Source organism: Triplophysa rosa, linkage group LG5 (assembly GCF_024868665.1).
Source record: "Triplophysa rosa linkage group LG5, Trosa_1v2, whole genome shotgun sequence".
NCBI lineage: Eukaryota > Metazoa > Chordata > Actinopteri > Cypriniformes > Nemacheilidae > Triplophysa > Triplophysa rosa.
Window position 1 is genome coordinate 28,425,970 of NC_079894.1, and position 11,485 is coordinate 28,437,454.

At 43.3% G+C, this 11,485-nt stretch overlaps 1 protein-coding gene across 1 annotated transcript; it reads left to right on the forward strand.

Annotated features, from left to right (window-relative positions):
- The first annotated feature begins 634 nt into the window (after positions 1–634).
- On the forward strand, positions 635–10,654 carry LOC130554836 (collagen alpha-1(VI) chain-like). The gene is made up of 10 exons (XM_057334705.1): positions 635–898; positions 2,131–2,260; positions 2,749–2,949; positions 4,043–4,202; positions 4,615–4,728; positions 5,066–5,086; positions 5,193–5,213; positions 5,343–5,387; positions 8,305–8,358; positions 10,016–10,654. The coding sequence occupies exons 1-10, from the start codon at positions 811–813 to the stop codon at positions 10,652–10,654; spliced, it is 1,473 nt and encodes a 490-aa protein (XP_057190688.1). The 5' UTR covers positions 635–810.
- Positions 10,655–11,485: the final 831 nt, after the last annotated feature.

The following is an 11,485-nucleotide window of genomic DNA, read 5'->3' on the forward strand; positions in this document are numbered from 1 at the left end:
TTCTGTACACGTCTTTCCCACAGTGTAACTTCAAACAGAGCATCTTTCTGCTTCTGCCCAACCAAACCACATTTTTCCATGTCACATGCACATCCGTGTAAATCTCAGGCATTCAAGGGATTGTTGCATTACAAATGCACAACAGTATGTTTCCATGGTAACCATGCTTTGGCAAAGTTTACCATAGCTACCACGGCAATTGCCTCTGGTAACTTGGCGTTAGCACCACTTTCCTAAATAAAAGAAATAAAAACAATTTTAGGAAGGAAGTCCCAATTGAATTATAAATAAAATGTTTTTTTTTTGGAAACTGTGGTTACAATACCAAAAATACATTTTGTAATAACCTTTTAGAATAATCTTAATAATTTATAAAATTTTCTTTACATATTAACAAATTCTCTGTAGAGAAAAATGTGTTCTGTATAGCAAGAATCGTTCCTCTTTCTGTCAAAAAGTAATTTCTATATAAAAGTTTAGGAATCATCTGAACCATCAGTTATGCTTACCTAAAATATTTTTCATACAATATACTTTTAACCTGATGTTTTCCAAGGCCTAAAGTTTGTATGAAATAGCATGGATGGAGCATTGAAGAACAGACTGAACTCCACCTCTTTCCCTCTCTCGCTTGAAGTCGTTTCATTCTGTTGTGCGCTCTCAGCGGGCGCAGCGTCCCACTGTCTGCTGTTTCATCTCATCCAAACCTGTTTTATTTCATATTCCCTCATATTATCATATCGTTCAGTTTTTTTTGCGTTTATCCGTTTCGGTTTGCACGGTTAACGTGCAGGAGTTTCATCGGAACATATGGCGCGTAATGGATTTATATTAGGCGCTCTGTGCGCACTTTGGGCAGCGATCTGCGCTCAGGATGTCCAACGACCATCCTTCAGAGGTATTTATATCTATTATTTAGCCTTCGTGTTATGTTGATTCTGTTATGCTCAAATAATGTATCATTATACTTATTGCATGGCTTAATGTTTTACCTAAGCTGCTGGCTTGTGCGTAAAAGTCATGGCTAAGTTATATACACACATTGAATGCATCTTTAGCATGAAATAAAAGCTGCTCATATAACCATCTTGAACTATGTGGGTACTTTGATAGATTTTGCGTTGTTATAATAGTGCACAGATTAGTTATGTATTGTTATAGTACGTTGTGTAAAGCCATACAGTATTTAAGTATATACAGTAGCTCAGTGAGCTATAGTGTAGGGTGGTAAAGTAGTAAGAATTGCACAGTAAAATGGTAAAATGGCATATATATGCCCATGGCCACTGTCCAGACAGAATGAGAATGTTTAGTTGGAGCTGCGTGTTTCACAAGAAGATTGTTAGATTGACAACAGAAACCTCAGATCAGCTATTAGAATTATGATTTAATGTGAATAAACTCATGACAGTGAGTTATGATTCAGTAAATCCTCTGAAATTAATTTGCATGCATCTTATGTTTTGAAGAGAGACCGTTCATGAAAGGCCTTAATTTAGGCCACATGCAGGGACTCCTCTTATATAAAAGTTGTTTAATGTGCTACAATAAAGTGATAAAAACACATGAACTAATATAATTATTCCTGCAATATACCGTAATTATAGTGTTAATCAGACAGGAGTATCCTAAAGACATGTTTTGTATGTGGTTAGATATTGTTATAGGTCTGTTTATACCATCAGGGAAGATTAATTTGTGTTTTGTATAGACTCTTAGATCTTTATATATCTATACATATTTGTATACGTGTATTTTATTCAGCTTGCATCTGTAATGTCACATGACTGCAATACTTAAAACAGGTCAGGTGATGCACAGTGTTAGGCAGCCAATTGAAAGATAATGCACCCAAAGGTGATCCTCCACCAATAGGGGGAGCTGAGCATTTAGATAACCCCAATGGTCATAATTAGGAAATTGGATTATAAGTAGCAAATTTAAAAAAATCATAGTTAAACTGTTTCATGCAAGTTTTTGGAAAACAATTTATTTATAACCTGGTGTTTTCAAAAATATTACGAACAGGGAAATTGTTTCACTTTTCTTCTTACAAAACAGAAAGAAGTTATCAAAAAAATCAAATGCTAATGTTTTTTGATTTTGCGATTGTCCCACTTTTTCTTGCAGAATGTCCTGTGGATTTATTCTTTGTGTTGGACACCTCTGAAAGTGTGGCCCTCAGAGCTAAACCACCAGAGTTCTACATCAACCAAATCAAGACCTTCACTAAACTGTTCATCGATGAGTTGAAAGACATGTATGTTATAAAATTCTGTATTCATCGGTTTTCTTTTTAACATTCAAAAAAGGTTTTACACCCAAGGAAATGAATTAATGTAGTTGACAATATGTTTAAAATGATGTTCACTTAAGGCACTCATGTCATTAAGGTGGCATTAAAAAGGAAGTTTTGTTCCACATAAGGGTGGTCCCTACTCATGGGGGCTGTCATGTTGAGATCACATGACCAGGCCTGAAAATTATTAGGCACTTTTAAATGAGAAATAAATTGTTAATGTGTGACAAATTCACTTGCAAGATCTTTGCAATAGCATTGTTAACAAAAAATCATTCTTGCGTTGTGCAAGCAGTAAGATCACTTTTGTATTTGCTAGTTAAACAAATAAAATGTTACTTACAGTAGGACATTATACCTGTACCGTATCAGTGAGTACAGGTTTACGTTAATGTCTACATTACTGCATTGATTCAAATTACATTGATCAAGTGTTCTGTTGTTGCCAGGCGCCAGCCATGTGATCGTGATGTTACCTGGAACTCTGGAGCGCTACATTACAGTGATGACACTGAGCTTGTGATGGAGTTAGTTGACCTGAACACAAAACGGGCCGACCTGAAGGCTGCCATTGACACAATCAAATACATCGGCAAGGGAACGTACACTGACTGTGCCATCAAGGAGGGTATCGCCGAGCTGCTTAAAGCGTATGTGCATTTAAAGAACACACATACATAAACACTCATTAGTATTTACCTTTGCGGAACACGACAGGTTAAATTGCTCAAGTAACTCAAGTACATTTAACAAAACACACTAAAAGGTCCCATTTGTAATTTTTTTAGGGATCTGTTGACAGAAATGCAATATAATATACATAACCATGTCTTCAGAGGTGTATAAAGAGCGTTATGTTTTTGACCTTACGATGAGCTATTTTCTATCTACATACACTGCCGGTCCCCTCACGAGGAATTTCCAATGTTGTTTCTACAGTAGCCCTAAATGGACAAACTGCTCTACAGAGTATGTTTCGTAAATACGTTATCTGCTTCAGCAAAGAAGCAAATATGGGACAATATCATAGTTAGACATATGCCCGGTTAACCGAAAATATACATCACGTGATTTATGCACAATTTGTGAGTGCAGTACGGTAAAATGCTGCTGCATCCGAAAGCCAGAGGGCGCGCTCGTGCAGAAACTCCAAATACTATGCACTGCAGAAGAAGACCATAACACGTAGTTCTAGGAAATGCCTAAGGACATGTTTTTATCACTGTTCCTCAAGCCTCCTCAGGTATTTTCTTGATAATAAAGTATATTTATAATGATCATGTTTGACGGGTGTTGCTTTTTTAAATGCACGTTATAAGCGACTTAAACTCGCGCTGCTTTTAAATCGAGCAGCATTTCCTACTGATCCCAGAGCCGTGCTTCACGGACAAGCGACGCATCAATAAAATAATCGATATTTTGCATTATCGCAGCCAACTCGGTTTCAGCAGGATTTAGTGGTAACCGCGGTTAACCGGGCACATGTCTAATCATAGTGCTGTGTCAGTATCCGTAGTGCTTCGAAAGGGAGAGGCTGAGTGCGCCATCGGTTGCAATTCACAACCTCCTCACCACTAGATGCCGCTCAATTTCATACACTGGACCTTTTAGACTGATATAAAACGTCAGTGTACAGCATTACTTCACAATAAACAATAATTTCGTATGAATTTCAAAATGCTTCCCTTTGATATTATGCAATAAGAAAGTGCATGTAACTGTTTTTAATGCCTCTTCCTCCAGGGGCTCCCACTATCATGAGAACAAATACATAGTGGTGGTAACAGACGGTCACCCTGTGACCGGATACAAGGAGCCATGTGGTGGGATCCAGGAGGCTGCCAATGAGGCTCGACAACACGCCATCAAAGTATTCGCTGTGGCCATCTCACCTGATCAGGAGGTACCGTACACGGGATATAACACAGATCAGAAGTCTGTCGTGTGTAGTGAAAGCTACAATCCGTAACCTTCGCTTCTATATCGCCATCTCTGTTTGAACATAAAATTGCAGGTTACTCATCCTGAACTGAACATAAGTTGTGTTACCGCGTTTGCAGTTTCTGATGTTTTGTGGTGCTATGGATCATCAGATCTATTCTTAAATTTTGTCAAATATTGTCTTTTTCTTATTTACGTGGGTAGTAACTCGATAAAAATAGCCGAAGTGTGAACCAAAACTTTATGCTTGTTGTCATTAGCCTGTCTGTGCAAAGTTATTAGGACATAATGATACATTTTAGGATGCGTGAGAAATAGAGACATTTAGACAAGCAAGAATTATTTTGTAATTCGTTTAATTGTTTCATTCCCAGGACACCAGACTGTCTGTCATCGCCACAAACCCGAATTACAGACAAAACTTCACAGCTGCAGATGACTCCCGCTCCACGCAAATGTTAACCATACAGAACATCATTCACACTATCGTAAGTGTCGTGACACAAACGAGCCACAACAAAATTGTTTATGTACTTCTCATGTGGATTTATGGGTCTGACTGAGTGAAAGACAAAACGAACAAAACGGCTATGATTGCTTGAAATGTATTTAGGAAAAAGACATAAAAAGTTGTTGCATAATCTATTCTAATGAGTTAGGTCTGTGTTACAGATATTATTAACTCAGATTTGTCGAAACACATGAACCCAGCGCCATTTTAAATAACTTCCTTCATGAGTGCTCCATCAAAAATGACAAGCAAGACTTTAGGTCACCTGCCAACATGTTTATGTTAATGTTGTCTTCTTTTGTTTTCTTTTTCAGACGAACGAAACAAAAGATGTGGTATATTGTTCTTTATTTTCTTTATCATATAGCAAGTTGTTTGATTTTGTACATTCAGATATTTTTAGTGATATTAATTGTGTCTTATCTATGTTTTCTTCATCAGTGTTGCTCCTTTGACTGCAATGTAAGTAACATGAACTATCTGTTTATTCAAACATCAGCAGTGAGAAACCTGTCCATGTATAGATGTAACTGTTTACTGTTGTATATTATATTTACACCTATAACCGTGGTGTTGGTGTTTACCTTATAGGCACCTGGAGGCCCCCAAGGACCCCCTGGAGATCCAGGACACAGAGTAGGTGTCATATGTCTGCCCGTCTGTCCTGCGTTTTGATACGTTTCTTCTTGTTTGTCCGCCATTTTGTGTTTTGGTATCTCTTGTGTTCTTTGCCTGCATTTGTTGATGTCCCTGTTATCTGCGCTTTCCCTCTGTGTTTGGATTGTTAAAATACACACTGCGCTTGGATCCTGCCTTTTGCCCTTGTGTTTGTTTTACACCAACCATGACTAAAGACCAAACCCCTAATGGATCCAGCAGCCGTACTCCCACCAGAAGTTCGACTCCTTTGCCAAGGCGTCCGCTCCCTTGCAGATCACACCCGGGAATTCATGGACCTTGCCAATCAAACTAACTTTCCAGATAACTATCTCATTGACATGTTTTGCTCAATGGACAACTTAAAACTCAACTCTCCTGTAATGATCCTCGGGGGACCTTTGTAGACATTGTGGAGCATGCCTTGTTGTTGGGTGGTTCCCCCTTCACCGTGGTGAAAGTGGAGAAGGACCCTTCCCCTAAACATTTCTTCACCCGTCCTGGTGGTCCCAAGACCGATGGTCCCAAAGGTCTCAGGCCCGATGGCCCTATGACCAGAGGCGGAAGAGGCCACAGCAACGTCCCCAGAGGTGCACGAGGCCACAGGAACACTCCCAGAAACGGGACAAAACCAGTACAAATTCCCCTTTCACAGAAGCGGACGACCCAATATCAGCTTTCCCTTTGCTGGACGACGCCGCAGCAGCATCTCTAGAGGTGCACGAGGCCACAGAAACACCCCCAGAAACAGACAAAACCAGTACAAATTCTCCTTTCCCAGAAACGGACAACCCAATATCAGCTTCCCCTTTGCCGGATGAGGCCACAGCAATGTCCCCAAAGGTGCACGAGGCCACAGGAACACTCCTAGAAACGGATGAGGCCGCAGCAGCCTCCCTAGACATGGATGAGGCAGCAGCAGGTTCCCCACAGGTGGTCTTCCATGACTTTCCTGTGCCCCCAGTGATCTCTGTTATAGCCAAAGGGGCCATCCATACTGTAACTTTCCACTTATCTTGTGTTTCTTGCTATGCCAAAATGGCCGTCCATGATTTCCGTGTGCTTTTATCTCCACCTGTACTGCCCTGGTCTCCAACCAACTCTCCTCTGGGGTCTCTATCCATGCTAGCTCATCATTGTGTCTGCCCTGGCCTTTGTCACTGCAGAGTCGCTGTTCTCCAGCTCTGCTCTGGTCACTGTAAGGTGGTGAAAAATGTAAGAGAAGAAGAACCACCAACCACCCACTGGCCCAATGGCGGAGTCCAAGTGGCATGGCGAAGGCATGTGCACGTTCTGTTTTTCAGGCTCTCTGGGTTGTTATTGTTAACATTATTGTTTAACATTGCGTAATCTTATCTGACTCCAAAAGATAAAAAGAGAAACCTCGTTAAATTATATTATTTGTATTTGATTATTATGCGTGATAATAATCATGCAGTTTGGGTCAATGTTTAATTCTTCTGCCTTATTCGAAATTACACTCGTTCATCCGATTCTCAGTGTCGCTTAGAGTCTCGCGCCGGCCATTATACGCGGATCTCACGATCACAAACTCGTCAGTCTTGGTCACTGCCAGAGGTTCTATGACTAGTAATGCTCAGATGGCCGTCTCCAACCAGCTCTTCCTGAAACATTATTTGATCTAGTCCCCTTAGACTATGACAACTTAATTAAAGTAATGATTATTTCCAACCAGAGGTCATGACCACTCCATAGAGATATATAGACCAATCTTACTTCCTCTGACAGTAGCTTTATATAATCATGCCATAGTTTCCTACACTTAGTTAGAATAATATTACAATAACCAGAGGTTTGAGACTTGTCCTGGATCTGATCAGGCCTCAAATGGGAATTTACATGAAGACACACCCTCAACAGTGAGCAGAATATCTTTAAACCCCAAACCTATGTTATGATCTGCTCTACTGCTGTGGAAATGAGACCATTGTACCAATCGCACTGAGACATTTCAAATGACACAAAATATGCATATGAAGATTCTTTGTTCATATAAGATATGGTATTTGTCAATTCCAGTTCATGGGTGAGCTTTGAAGTGCTCTGAGTTCAATTGGAGAGAAAGAGGAAAGGGGGAGATGAGAACAGATGTGAAGGTGTGAGTTGGTAATCATCATTCATTGTTGTATGCTGTCTGAGATGGAGATGCAAACCCTGTGTGGAGTTCATTGTATTGGATAAAGTTTTGTGTTTCTCAGGATGGGGTGCCCTTTTGGTGTGGACACCTTGGCACCAGCCTTACATCACCGCCAGTCCCATCTTGGCCTCCAGCTCCACCCTGGTCCTCTTTTTACCAGCTCCACCCTTGCTGCCAGCTCCTTGGCCTCAGTTTCCCTTGGCTCTCCTGTGGTCCCCAGCACCTGCCCCTCTTCCTCTCTGTCCTGAACCGCTCACCCCTCCTAATATATTTTCCCAATATTTCCGGTTGGCTGTCGGGAGCAGCCTCATATAGTCATATGTATGCTGTCCTCCATTTTGCATTTTGTTATATTACCTGTTTGTCCATAATTTTATAAAATACTTTATGATTCCTGCCACTATGTAGTCATGTCCACGTTATACTACCCAGATGTATGCACCTTGTACTTGTTAGAAATCATAACATCTGTATAAAAGTCATTGCGTTTCCTTTGTTCGGTCTTGTGTTTGCATGTGTTTGTTTGTGTCTTTGTTTATCCTGCATTTTGCTCTTGTGTTTGTTTTACACCAACCGTGACTGTAAGTATTGTAAAGAAGAGACAAAATTATACATTTGCTTAAGTTGCTAATCATCAACCCATCCTACCAAGTGCAATAAACCTTTCGTTAAAATCTTACATATATTTATGTTTTATCGACTTTCAATGAGGACTAATAAAGTTTGCTTTTCCTGCAGGGAGAGCCTGGAAGACCAGGCATGCCAGGAGAGAAAGGAGATGTTGGTGCTCCGGTAAGCAATCTTCTGTTAATTTATAAAGAAAGTGAAGAAAGTTCAATGCACAGATAGGAACGGGCCTACAGATGAATTCCTCTGGCACTTCCTGTAGTGTTTTATTTTATTTGTTTCTGATCCAAAAAACTCCTTTGGAATGGAGCATTGCTATTATTATTCCATGTTAGTGTCTAAACTAAAGTATTAAACTTGCATAGTTTTCCTTTACCTTTGAACAACAACTTTCACCTGATTTCAAAAAATCGTTTTAATAACAAAAAACAACTGATTCATATTTTTCACGTGGGTCTGAAATCACAGTGTCCTGTAAATGTCCCATGTGTCCCCGGATCTCTTTTTCGATAATCAAAGCAAAGCAAAACCCTGAAGTGACCCGCAGATGCTGCTCTGGTCTNCGGTAGGAAAATGATTGAGGGCGAGAGAACACTGCAGGAGGAACCCGTTTCAATCGTCCGCCGAGCCAGTGTAGGGCGTATAGGACTGGCAGGGAGAGAATGAGCCGAAGAAGCAGTGATGATGGAATGAGCCTGTGGTGGTGGTGCAATCGGGGGTGGCGTGAGGACTCGTTAGGGAGACCGGACTGTGTGGTGTGTGTGTGGCTGGTTCCTATAGTGCTTGCTGCTGTGATTGGTGATGAGCTGCAGGTGCGTGGGCTAGTACTCAAATGAGTGAGGGTTTGGAAGTGGGGTGGAGTCTGGTGTATGAGACGTACACAATGTAAAACAAAATAATGGTTGGCTCAGCTTGCAAAGATTCTCCAGAGTAGCTGCACAAGCTTTAATGACAACACAGCTTTTTCACAATTGGCCAGACTCATCCACAACAACAATGACTGTTTTTATGATTGTTGTGACACTTCCAGTCCACTAATGCTAAGAAATGTGTGTTTGTATAACAGTATATATAAATGTTATATTGTTAATTTATCATATTTGCAGGCATTGTGTTAATAAATATTTGTTTATCTAACAAAATTACATCTATTCAATCTCAACTCCTCCCCCTCTGAGCCCTGCCAACAGTAAATGTTGAAACTTGAAATCTTGAACCAAGAATCAAACTCATCTAATAGCATAAAGGGTAAGCAAATAAAACGCAAAAGGAAAGTGTATTTGTTGTCTTCAGTTTGGTTTTGTCTCTGTGTTCATTATTAGTTAATTAGTCCCTCACCTGATTCTGTTCTCACTGATTATGTTCCCTTGTTATATAAGCCCTGTGTTTTGCCCCATTCCTTTGTCCGTTATTGATTGTGTTCCGTGTGCTTGTGTGGATTCTCTTTGTTTTATTAAAAGTTACCCTTTTTGGATTACCTCTCTCGTCGTGCGTATTTAGTCACACAGCGTACTGCAACAGAATACCGGACCACAACAGAAAGAAGCGTTGCTTTTTCCCCCTTTTTTTTGTACCCTTTATATGGATTTACCTGCCGACCAGCTTCTCTGCCTGGAGCAAGGAGACCGTCCGCTGGAAAGTCATACTAGGGACTTTTTAGATCTGGCGTGCCTCACGGACTTCCTGGATCACTCGCTCTGTTTTTTAACTCAGCGATCGAAGGCATGCCTTCCAGCGGACGGTCCCAAGGAAAACTTCGCCGCTTTTGTGGAGTGGGTGCTGGAGAGAAATGGACTGTTTTTTTTCCGTCAATCCCACTGAGGATATCTCCAGTACCACTCCCGAACCAGAGACCAGCCGGCCATCACCCCGCTGCACGGAGCCTCTGCACGAGCCCACCGCAGATGGAGAACCCGAGCCTGCTGCGATCGAGGAGCCATCGCTTAAAGGAGCAACAGAGCGGATCATCGCCCCGGAGCCCGAGCTCGACGACACGACTGACCAGGTGTGTGAGCCGGCTACACCGTATGCTGCCGTGGGAGTCCTGGTGGACGTCGAGGGGCTAGAGGGAAGCCCCGCCCACACTGCCGCTGCAGAGGGTGAGCTAATACTGGACTCTGACATATTAGACTGTGCCAATGGATTGGATTACTGGCTGCTCCCGCCCCGCTGGTCCCGCCCAGCTCCTCCTCGTCTCCGCTGGTCCCGCCCAGCACTCTTTCAGCAGCCAGAATCCCATCGCCAGTTTCCAGAAAGTCCCCGCCCCCGCTGGTCCCGCCCAGCTCCTCCTCGTCTCCGCTGGTCCCACCCAGCACTCTTTCAGCAGCCAGAATCCCATCGCCAATTTCCAGAAAGTCCCCGCCCAACCTCCCACTCCCGCCTACTCTGTCATCGCCAGCCAGTTCATCAGCCCTGGGTCTGCTGGCACCTGGAGATGCCTTGGCTCACCCTCTGCATGTAAGCGCCGTTGGGTTGGTTGTGCTTCAGTATCTCAAGCCACCAGCTACCTCGGGGGTAGAGTTTCCCATGTCTTCGCCAGCAGCCCCTGAGACCCGGACTCCACCTCGGCCCTCTGACCCAGCGGCTCCACCTAGGCTACTGACTCCCTCGACTTCACCATGTCCCTTCAGCCCACCAGCTTCACCAGGCTCCCTCATCCCTCTGGCTCCACCTTGGTCAGTCATCGACCATCCGTCGCCTCGGGGCTCCGATCCTTTGGATACACCTCGTCACTCTGCCCCTTCTGCTCAGTCAGGCTCCTCCTTCCCCCCGGCTTCACCTCCATCCTCGGTCACTCTGGCTCCACCGTGGTCTTCCGGATCCTCCCCTCTGCCTCGGTCGCCGGAGCCGTCTGCTTCGCCTTGGCTCTCTGGAATCTCGGTGTCACCCGGGCTCTCCGTCTGCTCATCTCCATCATGGGCTCCTCCTCCATCAGCTGCGTCAGTCGGCCCCCTGGTGTCATCAGCCCTTCCTCCACCAGGGCTCCGTCCTCCGAAGACTCCACTGTGGGCCAGCTCCCTGGCTTGTCTCTGGACCACCGCCTACCTCCTCCTGCTTCAGGCTCCTCCCTGGCTCCTTCCACCTTCCACACCACCCTGGCCTCACGGACTGCTACCTCTCCCCATTGCCTGACCCTTGCCAGGCCCTTGTCCACCTCCTGAACCCCCACCCCCCCTCCTCAGTTGGACCTTGTCAGCGCGAGGATGCGCCGTTCTGGAGGGGAGCGTTATGTAACAGTTGTCTTCAGTTTGGTTTTGTCTCTGTGTTCATTATTAGTTCATAAGTCCCTCAC